The sequence below is a fragment of the Lepidochelys kempii genome, chromosome 2, assembly GCF_965140285.1.
Source record: "Lepidochelys kempii isolate rLepKem1 chromosome 2, rLepKem1.hap1, whole genome shotgun sequence".
In the NCBI taxonomy this organism is placed as follows: Eukaryota; Metazoa; Chordata; order Testudines; family Cheloniidae; genus Lepidochelys; species Lepidochelys kempii.
In genome coordinates this window covers 43,326,403-43,342,848 of record NC_136381.1, presented here as the reverse complement: position 1 = coordinate 43,342,848, position 16,446 = coordinate 43,326,403, and the positions used below count along the sequence as shown (strand labels likewise).

The following is a 16,446-nucleotide window of genomic DNA, read 5'->3' as shown; positions in this document are numbered from 1 at the left end:
TCTGTGCATCAAGTTGGACCCCACTGGTATAATTGCTCAAAAGTCCTCCCATAAATGGGTACATAGGAGTGCAAAATAATATTAACTCATTTCAAAACAGTAAAAATCCCACTCTTTGTATACTGATAGTGTGTGTGTGTATATGTATGTGGTCTCTCTGGTTATTTGGTAAATTCAAGGTAGGCCAAATTCTTGGGACCCATTTAATTTAGATTATAGTGATTTTAATTTTTTCTGCACCTATGTAGGATTCAGAGTAGCAGCCGTGTTAGTCTGTATTCGCAAAAAGAAAAGGAGTACTTGTGGCACCTTAGAGACGAACAAATTTATTTGAGCATAAGCTTTCGTAAGCTACAGCTGTAGCTCACGAAAGCTTATGCTCAAATAAATTTGTTCGTCTCTAAGGTGCCACAAGTACTCCTTTTCTTTATGTAGGATTATAATTTTTCCCCATGTAGAATCATTTAATATTCAGACCCAGTAAAGTCACTGAATTTAGCACAATTTCTAGTATTGTAGTATAGTGTGTCCTCATTTATGTATTCATCTCTGTGTCCCATGAATTAATTTCCCTTGATTGCAAGAGAGGTTTTTTGGATCATTACAAAAATGCAGAAGTGAAGAGCTAACTTTCTGGGTTATGACATGGTTCTGGGCTACCAGTTGAACTCATGGGCAGGTATAGACCTGGATCACTGGAGTCTGAGACAAACATCTTTCAATGAAGAGATTATAGGATGTTTTGCTACTTAACTGAACCATGGAGAAGAACTGACATCTACTTTGACCATCCGTGTTGGAATTGTGTTGTATTCCAGGACCCCAAGGATACTATATAAACAATTGGCTTCGGAACAGTGAAACATCGGTAGGCCTGAATGACACTAGAAATCATTTTGTTGCCAGACAGTCTTGTTTGAGAATACAACAAAAAAATAAATTGGAGAGTTAAGAGTTATTGATTGAGGAGAGATAATTTCTTATTTTACTGGGTTTAACGCCTTGACACTATTACCTTCTGTCTTCTCACTATCGGTAAATTCTGAGGGTATGTTTACACTGCAAATGGCAAAGCAGCACGGCTACAGCTATGCCACTGTAGTGTAGACCCTTACTACAGCGACAGCAGAGGTTTTTCCGTCACTATAGTAAATCCACCCCCCTGTGAGGTGACAGTTCAGAATTCTTCTGTCGACCTACTGGTGTCTACACCATGTCTCTGAGGGGTGTGAAATTTTCACACCTGAGAGTGATGTAGCTAGGTCGACCTAAGTTTTTTGATGTAGACCAGGCCTGAGTCTCAGCACAACTTTAGAAACTGCATTTTCCAGCAGTGGTATTTTCTGAACAGGAATCGACTGCCTCACATTATGATTTTAGATGCCCTTTGGCTTATTTTTCCTTCCATTCCCCTCTTGCCTGTTGATCTCCAATGAGTTGTTTTTTCCTGACATCAAAAAACAGAATCTAAGCAGACGTTTCCAAAGTTTTTAGCAGAGCACTTCCGTAGTAGTGGTCAGTAGCTGGTGCAGAATATCAATGAAGCCATGAAAGGTAAAAAAGTGTTCCAAGTTTTTTGTTTAGAAGGACTTGCCCGATCACCTGCTATTACCACAGGGACTACTCTACAAGGAAATTGAGATCATTCCCTGTCTGAGGGTGATGCAAAAGCAGGGGTGGGCAAAATTTTTGGCCCGAGGGCCACATCGAGGTTGCAAAACTGTATGGAGAGCTGGGTAGGGAAGGCTGTGCCTCCCCAAACAGCCTGGCCTCCACCCCCTATCCGACCCCCTCCCACTTCCCGCCCCCCTGGGATCCCACCTGCTATCCAACCCCCCAGCCCCCGTCCCCTGACTGCCCATACCCCTATCCATGCCCCTGCCCCCCCCCCAGGACCCCACCCCCTATCCAACCCCCCCCGCTCCCTGTCGTCATCCTCCAGGAACCTCTGCCCCATCCAACTGCCCCCTGTCCTCTGACTGCCCCCCAGGACCCCATGCCCCTTATCAAAGCCCCCGACCCCCTTACCATGCTGCTCAGAGCAGCATGTCTGGCAGCTGCGCCGCCTGGCTATAGCCAGACATACTGCCGCGCTGCCCTGCAGGAGCGCACAGCCTTGCCGCCCAGAGCGCTGGCAGCGCGGTGGTGTGGCTGTGGGGCAGGGGGCTAGCCTCCCCAGCCAGGAGCTCAGGGGCCGGGCAGGACGATCCTGCGGGCCGGATGTGGCCCACGGGCCGTAGTTTGCCCACCTCTGTGCAAAAGTATAGTAGGAGAGTAGTAGTGTCTCATCACTCTCTAGGAACTCACCAGCTGACTTCAGAAGCATGTGATGGATTCCAGAGTGAACCATATGTCTTCTCCTTCATTAGAAGAATATTCAGCCCAACTGGGAAGATGAAGGAATTAAGCGTATTTGAGTTGGGAGGATGGGCAGAGCTGGGAGCAGAGTGGAAATAGATTTTCAAAGTTCTGCTCTTGAAGGAAAGGCTGTTAAAGCAGGATTTCCCAACCTCTTATGGCAATTTTACTAGGTTAACAGCCCAAGACCTCAATTATAGCAGAGTCTACAATGTTTCCCATTCAGCTCCCCATGGTCTTATCAGCTATGGAGCTTTGGCTTTCGACAGTTGTCATAAGTTAAAAATACTCGCCCACTAAAGGACTGACACTGAGTCTTATCTTTTAAGATTCCTCCTCCTTATCTTGAAAACCAGTCACAGAAGCCTGAAGCATTATTCATGAAATCCTGTAGAATCATATACCAGTGCTTGTAATCCATGGTTGCTAAATACTCTCGACAAATGTCTAGTGTATCAGAGACTTTAAACCTTATGACTAGTCTCCAGAAATCCATTTCACCGACAAAAAAATATTTTACCCTTAGATATTTCTGGAAATGTATTGAGTAGCAAATGTATACAATTATATTTTTTAAATAACTGCCTTTTATAATTTGATGTATATGTAACTTCTTATTCCAATTACCCAGTGTATTTAATATGCATTTAATTTTCCATGGTTTTAATTCGGAGTAAATATTTTCTAATCTACAGGTTTATCAGATCTATTCAAAAAGGTCTGCCGAGGATATTTATAAGATACTCACATCCTATAAAGCCACCTACCTAATTATAGAGGATTCAATTTGCAATGAGGTTGGACCTGTGAAAGGATGTAGGGTTAAAGACTTATTGGATATTGCTAATGGCCATGTAAGTAGCACCTGGAAAAAAGTCAAATGTTTGAATGGATAAAGTAATTGGTTAAATTTAAAGAAAAATTAAATTAAATTGCCACAGGAATACTTGTTTTGCCGGTTACAGTTGGCGTGCAGTCTGGAATTGATAAATATCTTAGTGAATGTTAAGCTTTTGTTTTGAGAACTCCCTTCTTTTTGAATGTTTTGAAACATATGATCTTTCCCCCAGGTTGTTCCTTAACCCTGCTGAGTAATCCCTTCTGATATGTTGGCACCTAATTGTGTTGCTTCTCCATCAGTCATTAAATATCTAAGCCTATACAATTAAATGATTTTTATATCTAAAATAACTAGCAAAGTTTATGAAAGGGTTCTGTAGAGTATGTCCTCTTAGGCTTATCTTGATTATGACATAAGGTGTATTTTTAAAACCCTAGTGCAGACAGAGCAAAGTTGTATTGTAATGCATTAGCTTGGTCACCTCTACCAGCTAACGTATTACAAAAAACTTATTCTGTCTACGGTAGATTTTTAAAATGTGGTAGTTACAACGTTTTAGGTAAACAAGCCCTTCAATACCACTGTGCAAGATGAGCACCAAACAGGGAATTAAGATCTGCTTAGACCTCTTCATACTGGATTCTGCTTTTTGCCTTTTCCAGGTTTAGTAACTCTTGCTTACTCTGTTGGTAGGGCTTGGTTTTGGTTTTATTTTGTGATGGGGGTGGAGTTAGTGGCTATTCATGTCTTCAGCTTCCGTGAGAAGTCTTTCCAAAAAGTGAGTCTTACAACTTGCTTGGGAAAGGATCAGGCTTTGACTCAGAAGATACAAATGCGTGGATCACTGTGCATGCATCTTTGAGAGGAAAGGACATAGTTTACTGACAAGCTGGCAGTGAAAGCAAGCATTTCTTGCCACTCTTGCTGCCCGGGTGTCCAAGCTTTGCAATTAGTCCAGTAAGACTGAGACTTCATACTACTTTGAATAAAGAGAAAAATTAGCATCACTGGCGTTTTTGAAGTATATTACTTCAGTCTCACGGGTTTCAGTTTAAGCCAGACACACTTCATCTCGGTACTAATCACTAAGAGATCTTTGTAACTGTTAATTCTGTTTGTTGAGAAGAAGGAAGGAAGCTGAGTGTCATTCACTCATTGATGCCAGCCGCGCACATGGCATCTCACCAAGCGATTTCCTAGAAAGATTGAAGAGGAGGCAGAGACTAAATTGGTCTCTCTTAAATTCTGCATGTGAGAACTGTCAGAGATGAGGACAACTGCCTAATACAGCTCTCTGGGTCTATTTAGAGAAATGATTAAAACCCATCATATTGCTTCCCCATTCACTCCAGAGAAGTCTTACAAAAGTGTGAACAACACCGTGTGATGAACTGCCAGAGGCTGCAGAAAGGCTGATTGTATGAGGAATGAATGGTGTGGAGAAAGTGAATAGAGACGTTTCAGAGTAACAGCCGTGTTAGTCTGTATTCGCAAAAAGATGCATCCGATGAAGTGAGTTGTAGCTCACAAAAGCTTATGCTCAAATAAATTGGTTAGTCTCTAAGGTACCACAAGTACTCCTTTTCTTTTTGTGAATAGAGAAGTGTTATTTAACCCCTAAAATGGTATAAGAGGTCACCCAATGAAATTAATAGGCAGCAGGTTTGAAAACAAATATAAAGAATTACTTCTCGCAACACATAGTCAACCTGTAGAACTCATGGTGAGGGGATGTTTTGAAGGCCAAAGGTATAACTGGGTTTGAAAAAGAATTAGATAAGGTCATGGAGGATAAGTCTATCAATGGCTATTAGCCAACATGGTCAGGGATGCAACCCCATGCTCTGGATGTCCCTAAATCTCTGACTGCCAGAAGCTGGAACTAGACTATCAGGGATGGATCACTCACTATTTTCAAAAAGAGAGATAGGGTCAACTGTGGCAACTATTGAGGCATTGCCCTCCTCTCCAATGCTGGGAAGATTCTTGCTACAATTGTACTGAATCCCTGCTCCCTCTTGCAGAGGAAGTACTTCTAAAATCCCAATATGGCTTCAGGCTGTCATGAGGCACCATGAACATGATTTTTGCAGCCACGCAGATCCAGAAAAAATATCAAGAACAACACAAGGAGCTGTATATGGCCTTTTCGCCATCTGACCAAAGCCTTCAACTCTATTAACCATGACGCTCTGTGGAAAATCATGTCAAAGTTGGCTGCCCAAGCAAATTTATCACCATTCTGAGACTCCTCCAGGACCATATGACTGCCTCCATGGTATGCAGTGGCTCTACCTCTGAGCCCTGTGTTATCCGAACTGGCATAAAACAAGGTTGTGTACTGGCACCCACCCTCTTCTCCATTTTCTTAGCAACTGTGAAAACATTAACCCCGTGCCATCTACCACAAGGCATTGGCATCCAATATGAGACCGATGGCAACCTCTTCAACCTTTTTTGTCTCCAAGACAGAACTAAAGTAATATCAGCAACAATAACCAAACTCCAATATGCAGAGGATTATGCTGTAGTTTCACACTCAAAGGAGGATCTACAAACAGCCCTTAATTGCTCCTCTGAAGCTTACAAAAGCCTAGGGCTTACTCTGAACATCAGCAAAACAAAAGTTCTTCACCAGCCAGGTCCTGGTCAATCATCAGACCCAGCAATGAAGATCTACATTGACAGAGAAGAACTGGAAAATGTAGAACAGTTTGTTTATCTTGGCAGCCCTCTCTCTGAGAGCAGACATAGACATCAAGATTCAGCACAGAATCCGCCGTGCCAGCCTTGCCTTTGGCAGACTGTCTCACCAGGTGTTCAACAGTCACGACATCAGAACACGCACAAGATTTTTAGTTTATAAAGCAGTGGTAATCCTAACTCTCATCTATGTCTGTGAAACTTGCATGACTTATAGAAAACACCTGAAACGCCAGTACCAGCCCTTTCTTTAGAAGATCCTCAACATAAAGTGGGAGGATCGCTGCGCTAATGTCAGCATCCTCACAGAGGCACAGTATCTTCAGCATTGAAGCCCTGATTATCCAGGACCAGCTGAGGTGGAGCCGGCATTGTGTTCGCATGCCTGATGTATACTTATCAGAATAATTGCCGTACGCCCAACTTACTTTACCAAAGGAGAAAGGAAATGGGGAGGCCAAAAGAAACGCATTAGAGACATCCTCAAGATGGTGTGGCATTGACACCACATACTGTGAGGCAGTAGCCCAGGATAGGAATAACTGGCAAAGATTTGTCCATGAAGGAACATCCATTTTTGAGGAAAGTCACCTTGCCCTGGTGGCAGAAAAATGCCAGAAAAGAAAGGATAGATGACTGTCATGCAGCAATTGTGGCCCAACCCTGACTTCCAACACTATCTGCAATGTCTGCTAATGAGCCTGCGGCTCAAGGATTGGATACCAAACAACCCATTAAAAAATAAAACCTGTGAAAGAGATTATCCTTGACCTTGAGGGATCGACTATTAATAATTGCCCTGTTCTGTTTGTTCCCTCAGAAGCATCTGGCACTGGTTGCTATCAGAAGACAGGATACTGGGCTAGATGAACCATTGATTGGACCAAGTATGGCCATTCTTATTTTTTGAGCTACTCAGACATTTCAAATTCATTCTCCCCAACACTTATAGTTTTATCTGTCGTTCTAATCCTTTCCTTCTCTATCAGTGACAAAATCATTGTCCTCCCTGTCTCCCAGGCTTCATATTCTGGGGTCATCTTTGATTTTTCTCTCATCATTTCCCACTTCTTCTCCTCTCTTTTGCGAAGTCCTGCTCTTCATTTTTAATAACACCAAAATCCTTCCTTTCCTTCACTGTAAAACCACTGTCCATGCCTTTGTCATTTTTTGCCTTGATTAATGTGCTTTTCTCCTCTGCTCCTGCAAAAACACAACTGCTGCAATCTGTTTCCTCTCTTAGCACTGGCGTCCGGCTACCATGTTGTTCCTTTCTGAATCTCTTCATTTGCTTCCTCACTTACTTCATCAGATGCAAGCTTCTTACCCTCACTTTCAAGTTTCTATGTGATCTTGCCCCCATCTTCATCTCTGTTTCCATTTTCTCTTACTTCCTGTCTGGCTCCCTACATCCCACCTAATCCTTTCCCCTAATTGTTCTTTCTTCTCTTCTGGCTCTCAGGCCATGTCTACAGCTACAGTGTGGTAGCACCATAGTGTAGGTACTTCCTACGGAAATGGGGAAGGGGCTTTTCCATCAGTGTAGGTAATCCACCTCCCCAAGCAGCGGTAGCTAGGTTGGCAAAATAATTATTCTATTGACATAATTGTGTCTACCGCAGTGTTTAGGTTGGCTTGACTTTTAACTATAGACCAGATTTCAGCTGCACACCTTCACCGTCTGCTTGTTTACAACCCTCTTGTGTTCATCTGTCAAGCACCTTTCTTTTTCAAATCTTTTCCTAAATCCCATTTCTTCAGCAGTCCTTTTGCAGGACCTTCTCTATCAATGATTTCCACATCTTCCCTTATCTAAACTGTTATCAGACATCTTGTCTTGTATTCACTTTTTTTTATTCTTTGACTATAAACTCTTCATTGTCAGGAATGCAAATACATGAAGTAATAAAACGACTCAATGATTTCTTGACCAGGTGGCCAGAGAACAAGCAGGGTTGTTTGATTTATGGTGCGTTTGTGAGCGAGAATGCAAAAAAATCATAGAATTGTGCAAAATGAAGAATCCAACATTTATCAGTGGCCCTGTTAAACTTTTTAGATTGTTTTTAAATTGTCTGAGGTTGTACGTTCAGGTTTGATTTACCTAATCCAGGTCTGTCTATTGCAAGCAAGAAGAGAAAGGGGAAGTTCTCTGCAGAGTTGTACTTTTTATTTCCCTTTACCTTACCCCCCTTAAATTCTCTGACCTGCTGTATATTTACAGGTCTATATTATGCTGAAGACTCAGTTTAAACATTTTATGCAGCAGAAAACTATTTGAAATGGCTTGACTGGCCAACGTAATAGGAATAAATCATGCTAGAACCATGTATTTAAAAAGTTGTGATAGCCTATTCTCATAGCTAATAAGTATACAAGTATAGCTCAAAGTTTTGTGTTTAATATTTAAAAACTAGTGATAGTTTCAGTCTCCGGCCTACACGGTTAGGTCAACGTAAGCTGCTTTCATCGACCTAGCTGTGGAAGTGTATTCATTTAAATTTGGCTCCGCCAACATAAGTGCCTCTACACCAGTAACACCACCTCTCTGAGCAGTGTAGAGTCATAGTCAGTGTAATTAGGTCAACGCAGTGTCAGTCAGTGTAAGCAACGTAGTGTCTACACTGTTTCTGGCTTCCAGGAGCCATCCTACAATGCCCCACACTGACAGTATAATCAATGCAGGTGTTCCTGGTGAGGATGCACACCTCCAACACAAGGTGCCAAGTGTGTGCACACAAGCAATTTTAATAACTGCTGTGACTGTGTGCTGACTTAAGTTGACATAATTTTGTAGTGTAGACATGGGCTTAGTCAACAGTTATTTCTAATTAACTTTATGTCGATAACTTGAGAGTGAGGGGTTCATTTCTCTTATCACCAAATTAACAGGAAAGACAGCGGGTCTCTGTAACTCTTTGCTCAGTATTAGTCAGTGCTATAGATGTGTGTGTTAAACAGGGCTGTATTAAAGAAGAAAAGGGAAGGCTAGATGGCTTAAGAAACGGATAATGAGATGTGAAGCTTTAGGCTGGTTTGAATCAACTTCATGGCTGTGGTAATTGACACCCATGTTTTCAGTCTCTGCAAGGGGGTCAATGAGTTAATTGGTCTTGGAAAGTGAATTTCTTTCTGATCCCCAGAATTGCTCCCTGCAGGTCTGATTTGAAGTTGGTTGACAGGGTGATGTGGATAACTTTGCATTGCGCTGCTCATGCTTTCTACTTCTATCTTATAGAGGATTTTTGTTTTCAGGGCTATTAATCTAGCACTGGCATTAATCAATTCACAAGCATTAAGTTTAAAAAAAAAAGTATAGGGGAAAATGTTTTCAGCCATTTATGTATATTTATGTTATCTCTATTGGAATTGTATAATATAGAAATGAAAGATTAATTATATGTTCTGTGATGAGATTTCTCTTAACAAATTTCTTCTCCTCTGATAGGTGGTTTGTGATGAAGGTGACAGTTATGCCTACTCTAAATATGGACGATTTTGTCACGAGATCAAAATGAACTATTCTCCATATGTGAATTATTTTACTCGGGTATACTGGAACAGATCCTACTTTGTGTATAAAATCAACACTGTGATATCCTTCCAATCTTGAAAAATCATGGAGACTTCTTTTTGAAGATTGACCATGTATGGAATTAATAGGAGTTCCTATTTTAAAAGTGGCTTTTTTACAGATCGAAGTGGGAACATGCAGAATGCTTATTCTGTTAGTTTACCAAACTGGAAGTCTGGACTACAACTCAACAAGCAAGAGTACCACCCTCTAAGGAAATGTGAGCACTAGTCAATTTTGCAGTCTACAAAGTGTGACCATCTTCCGTAATTCTTACATTTGTCTTTCCAGTTTTTCCTATTTTGAATCATCCTAATTTTCATGGAAATAAAATGTCTAACTTAAATATTACAACAAATAATTAAATAACTTTTAGATGGACCTATTTTGGAAACTACAGAAAAATTACATTCAGACATTTGGGGATGATTTAAATTCAAGTTGTTATACAGCTTTCATTTTCTGGCATTTGAAATCATCAGTGTCCCAAGTAAGAGTCCATGCAAATACTTTGATTTTCTGTTAATAGGACTGTCTTTAACTATGTGCATTACTATTACACACACACACACATTCAAACATTTTCTGGGTGTAGGTGTAACATTTTTGTATGAGCCAAATCCTGAAGATTTTATTTAGGCAAACCACCCATAAATTTGACTTCAGTGCACGGACAAAGGGGTCCACCTACATGGACAAGTTGGCAGGATCAGGATTTTAGTTTGGACTGAGCAAGTCTTTGGGATTTGTCCACATTAGATAATATATACTTATTCATTTTAATAGTTATTATGTAGTTAGTCTTGGTAAAATACAGCCACAATTTTATTTAAAACCCCCACACACAATGAAGTCATGTTAAAACAGTTGATAACTATTTTTTAAATATCTGCATATAATGAATTAAGAGTATACTGTCATGGTATTTTTTCAAAATTTTAGAAAATATTTTGCCCCCTAACTTTACTCCTTTCCCACATCACTCTAGTCAGTGTTCTTAATGAATTCTCCATTTATGCAGTTTATTTTGTTGCAACTTGCTGTGCTTCTGCTATAATAGATGTTTGTTTGCCTCCTATTTTTGGCCTGATCTTGGAGTCCTGAAACAAAACACCCCAAAAGTAAGGGACATCTTGCATGAGGTCTGCAAAACCATTCCCGCTGTGTCTGCTGGAAAAATGTAAATCCAAAGAATTCAACTTCTATGAAGTGAGCATATACAGCAAGAATATGGTGCAGGGGTATGCTTACCATGTCCTCTGCACGTAGGTTTATTTATTGTTATACTAACAGTGCTGCATTATCAAACAACTCTGGAGTGATCTTTTTTTCAAAATTCTTTATTGTTGCCGATGTTGTCATATCTGTAGTCCAGTTTTCATTTCTAGATGTGCTAATTTTTGAGACCTGAAAACCTTGACAATGTTTTAAATTATCCACTTTATTTGAAACCATGGCTCAGATAAATCCATTAAACAAAATAATAATGGGCTCAGTGATCTGAAGGAAAAATGGTTTTTAGTATAATTGAGTGACAGGGTACAGTAAGTAGCCTTATATCAGATGTAGCCTTGACACATCCATTATAGTAAGAATGGGTGTGGGTGTTTGTGTGTATTATATATAAAGTCTACTCACAATGTGCACTCTTTGTGTGTTTATACACACATGCACTTGTGTATACTGCACTGAACATTTTTCAGACTTTTCAGTCACTACAGTAAACTAATGCATTATCTTCAGCTACTGCAAGCTGTGGGAACCTTTTTAGTGGTCTTTTCTGTATGTGATAGAATGAATGTAGATGTATTTAATATTTTGAAATAATTGTAGAACTCCAGATGCAGTTGGAGTTCATTATGATTGACTGACTGTCAGGGATGTCATACTTATGTCTCATTCCTAGTAAACGCATGAGCCTAAATATTAATGAATTTCATTTCATAATAGCAATAAGGCATTCCAGGTAGTGAATTTCAGGGTGACTGTTGCACTCCTTGGTGGCTGAAGTCACTTAGCCAATGGCCTCATGCCTTATAACAGCATTCAATGTGCAATATTTTAATTACCCTGCAATGGACTGCCTATTGTGTTTTACTGCAGTGCTGTGTGTATATAGTACTTACTAGTACGTAGCGTGAATACATACACATAGAATACATATGTATAGAAAAATACAGCTAATGGCCATTCTACACATCTGAAAATAAATCCCAGCTGTAGCACATTGGCCTTTATACATTTGAATAGATATGTTAGCTCTTGTTTGAACCGTGATATAATATTGTTAAGTGTTGTCATTCTTTTTAAGTAGTGATGCTACTTCCGTTGATTCTGCTTTAGGAGAATCAAAATTAGGAGGATTTTTAATGTGTTCATTATTTTTTATATATATATATTATATATATTAGAAAAAATTATATCACAGCAGCATTGGGTTATCAGGCTAAAGAAAACAGAAAAAGAATCTCTTGTAACTATGGGAAAATGTAGCCATTGTAATCCTGTTAAAAGGCAAAAATATTTAAATAATTAACCTAAAAATCAAAACTTTGGTTTGAACATCCAATCCAGTTGCTGACCTGCTTATGAAGTAGCCAAAAAAAGTGTCATCTACTAAAGGTCTATTCTATTTCCCACTTTTTGTGTAGAACACAGGTTCTATGGTGTTCCCGGGAAGGATTAAATAGGGCTTTTCATACAAGTAAGATGCAGTTATGCCCTAACTTGCTTTCCAGCTTAGGTCACTAGCATTACAAGCCTACTAAATGAATAAAAACTCCTGGTTGTGAGGGTGGGAGAACATACTGAAAAATCACATCTGTTTTACTGTAGAAATTGCAATCCATTTGAAATATGTGCCTTGAAAGCTTTATTAAACAAAATCTTTCAACTTGTGTTTATTTTTGTGAAGATTTTTAATCCATTTCCTCTGGTTTATAGAGTTTCAATTGTATCTTATTTTCAGCAGGAAAAGATCCTAGCAACCTCCTTGAAAGGTGCTGCTGCTGTGAATGGCACAGCTAGCGTCGTGCCAGCCATTTTGTTCACAACCATTGACTCCACCAGCCCAGAAAGACTGATAAATTTACATGGCAAGTTGTTGTTTTTGTTCTGGCTTACTTCCTCCTTCCCCCTGTGAGCCCTCAATGAACAAAAATATTATCTGAAAAGATTATAGAAGGTTATGGAAGATTGAGCAATAAAATACTCCTAACCTTTCACCTTTAGATCTCTGGTTTCAGATTTAGTCAGATCACAAGTGAAATGAGATTGGTGATCTCAGCCTAAAACATACTTATCCAGACTGATTCCAAACTACCACATAATTTGACACAATTTTGCATGATTGTCTAGAAGAAATGTAGGACTGGATTAGCAAGGGTGATAGAGGTCATGATTAAGATGCTTTGTCCAAACGATGCAACACTCCCATTAATTATTTAATACATTGAAAGAGCACTTTCACTTCCTCCAAAATAAATAAATTTTTTTAGCTAACTGACAGCTGCCATCATTAGGAAACAAAAGCTAGTGTTACAAAGAACAAGTGTTTAATAGACATTTTAGGTTTTTCCAGTTACTCACATTGTTGCATATTAAAATATAAATAGTAAATATTTAGGGACCAAATCTAGCTTGTCTTACTCATGTAATTAGTGTCCAGTCAAATATCCCTTTGGCTTCACAGGAATAAAAATTTCAAGATTAGGTCCTAGATTTGTAAATTTTCAGTGAACCACATGTTGATTACCGATGTTAACTTTATACAATCCCTGTATTTTGACCAAAACCGATACGTGTGTGCAGATGCATTTAGAGAGTTCTTCTATCCTGCAATCATGTTTTGGAGACTTTAAATGTGTAATTATTATTACTAATGGCAGTTAAACTGCTAAATCCCCTTGTACTGATATGCAAATAGATTCCAAAGTACATTGGAATAAGGATGTAGCAAAAATTGAGCTTATTTCAATTCAAGTAGGCTTGGCAGGATTGGATTATTGTGATGGATAATATAAATATTTAAGCATTTTTTTAAAAATTTTATCTAGTAAAATGTTCACAGTTGTGAGAAATTATTGGTGGGTCAGACCATTATTTACTGACAGTAGATTTTAAGATTCAAAAAGTTAAATCTTTAACTGTTAAAACACAAATTGTCAAAATCAGATATCAAAATGTTCACTGAATACCCTTAATCAAACTCTAAGTTCTTAGGTAGCATTTTTCTTTCTTTGCCTATCTGTAAGTTTTCAATTATGGATGGAAATTTTTTTGTTGGTTTGTGTGTGTACAGTGAAGTCAATGTTTACCTACATTTACTGATAAAAATCTAATCCTTCCAAGTCTAAATACTGTACAAGCAATATTTCACTGAAATAATACCTCATCTTTAAGCTGTTTAATCGTGTGTTGAATATTCTTAATACTGAATTTTAGTAAAGCAGTGGAAGCTAAGGGAACATGCAGTGCATGTGTATACAGTACCATTCTTTTTACGTTATCAGTACAGCCAAATATGTTTAAAGACTTTTCTGAACTGTTTAGTACCTTAATTGCTGTTCAAATGTGTTACTAGAACTGGTGATATTTTAGACATCAGTACAATTAAATGCATGTGTGATTCTACTTTTGAAAGTGATGAGATTATAAAGGTTTTTTTATTTGATGGGGAAAAGGGGTGCGTGCAGTGTATTATATAAAATTTTAACGTTGTACTTTGAGTACAGAAACATCTTGCTGGCAATGGCTTTATTTTTTCCTGTTGACACTTATTGGTAGTGCATGTGGCATAATTGACCTATCCAATCATGTGCAAGTATTTAATGACAAATCTAAAAGAAATTGTACTGTCTGTCTTCTGGGACAGATCGCTCTCAATACAGTTGGTATACCGTAACTATTTTCTCCTATGACAGACGTTTCACCTTGAAAAAGACTAAATGCTAAAACTGATGAATATGGATCACTTGAGACAAACTTTTTACCTTTTGCTTTTGAGACCTCGAATATTCTTTCATAAGGAAAGAAGTTTCTTAGTTTATGGTAAAATAACCTGCTTGTTCTGTTACAGTAATAAAATTGTTTTTGTATTTTTTGCTTACACAATAACTTTCAAGTTAGCTAAAAGATTGTGTAAAGGTCTTCAGATATTTCTGTCTTTTGGTGCAGAATAATAATCACAAAGCACTTCAGCAATATCCAACCTATTAAAGCTGGATCCATGTATCACAGTGACCATGACTAGCTGTTGAGAAACATATTGGTACAAAGTAGACCAGCAAAATAAAAGATGTTTCATGTCAAATGATGAGGTGGGAGGAAAAAAATCTAATTTTCTGGCTAAACACTCTTTTTTTTTTTCAGGGATAAATAAAACTGGAAGGGAATCACTAAACAAACTCAAATACTTAACCATAAAATTTTGCATCAACTAATATACTTACCCATCTTGTACATGTGTTAAATGTACAAGTAAGCATTAATATAGTAGATTCTTGCTATTGTTATGTTTATATGGTGCTGCTAGTACAATTAGGGTTTTCAACTCAGATTGTGGTTTGTATCCATTTACTGCATGGTTATGTGAAATTTGGAAATGACTTCATTTTTATTTGGGATTTTTACAGTTGTTGGAAACATTTGATGGGAAATTGTCAGAAAAAGTTGATAGTATGATATATACTAAAAATTGTAGTAAATTGGAGTTGATTGGATCCTTGAAGCCCAATTCTTAACAATACTATGTCTTAATAATTAGTTCATCAAAAATTTTCCCTTTAAAACTTTGCAGGAAATAAGTCTCATCTTAAAATCATATTACTGAATATCTTAGAACATCCAAGGACATGAATGACTTTTTTCAAGCAGCATAACAAAATGAGCTTGTTTTAGCTGTGATGGGAATCAAGTCTATTGTAATCTTAAAGTATGTCTGTATACATATACACATCCTTATTTAAGACCAAGGCCCTGACTTACTCAGTTTGCTGATTGACTGTGATTTAAAGCAAAATATAGCATTCTGGTACATCGGTTTAAGACACTTTTGACAAATCTGAGTGTCAAGCAAAAGCACCAATCAATTTTGGCAGTATTGCAGCCTCTTGCCTTCAGGACTTTGTCTCCCAGATTCTCTAGTCCTTGTTCTGCCTCACTATCTGAAGCATACTCCAGTTCCTGCTTGACTGAAAATAAATTAGATACTAAGGTGCCTATTACCTTTCTAATAGATAAAACTAAGTTTCTCAGTAGGATTTGAAAGGCAGACTTAAAAATAAAAGAATATTATACCTATAGAATGCTACTTAAATGCACAGCTGGTAGCCCTAATGTCTTCCTTTGGCCACAGGACTCTGAACTGTTGAATGAGATGGTCTAGAGGGCTCCTGTTGTTCCCAGGAATTTGATCTCATGGTCAGCCAGTAGCTCTCAGAAACTTATGGAAGACATAAGAACTCCTGCTCAGTACAATAACTTAACGTGTTCAGTCTCTTCAGTTAAGTCTTTACACTTTCCTGCATTGAGGGATGTTATCTCTTAACTAAAACTTTTGTAGCGAGTAGGTACATATAAATTCAACCCTAAGCTAGTCTCCATTCTGAAGATAAGCAGACTGACTGCTGCTAAAGAATGTAGACCTAGTCACAGTGTGACTGTGACTAAAAAAACATGGGGACAGTGTTAGACCTGCAATAGAGGTCTCCCTACAGGATGGGGAGCAGACAGATACCAGACACTGTGTTGGTATATAATACTCTAAATACTCTTTAGTGATTAAGAAAGAAAACTTACTCACTCCACATTCACACCCCAAACATACTATACCAGAGTCCAAAGGTCAGAATGGTCCAGATGGCCAGTCGAGATTCCTTCCAATCATAAGATGCGGGGAGACGGCGAAAACCACATCTATATCCACATGGGACTCTGGATCAATAAACAACTCAGATTTGCAGAAATCATA

General features: G+C 38.6%; 1 protein-coding gene across 4 annotated transcripts in view; it reads left to right on the top strand.

The window, feature by feature from the left end:
* The window catches only part of DPY19L4 (dpy-19 like 4), a 52,617-nt gene extending 38,121 nt beyond the window's left edge, over positions 1-14,496 (top strand). For 2 of the 4 annotated variants that reach the window (XM_073330555.2, XM_073330554.2), the window contains 2 exons: positions 3,054-3,212; positions 9,351-14,495. In XM_073330555.2, coding sequence (XP_073186656.2) covers positions 3,054-3,212; positions 9,351-9,515 — 324 coding nt within the window. In that variant the 3' untranslated portion in view covers positions 9,516-14,495. Of the gene's footprint in view, positions 1-3,053; positions 3,213-9,350 lie in introns of those variants that run through there. The other 2 variants (XM_073330556.2, XR_012157131.2) reach the window with 2 other exon arrangements.
* The last annotated feature ends 1,950 nt before the right edge of the window (positions 14,497-16,446 follow it).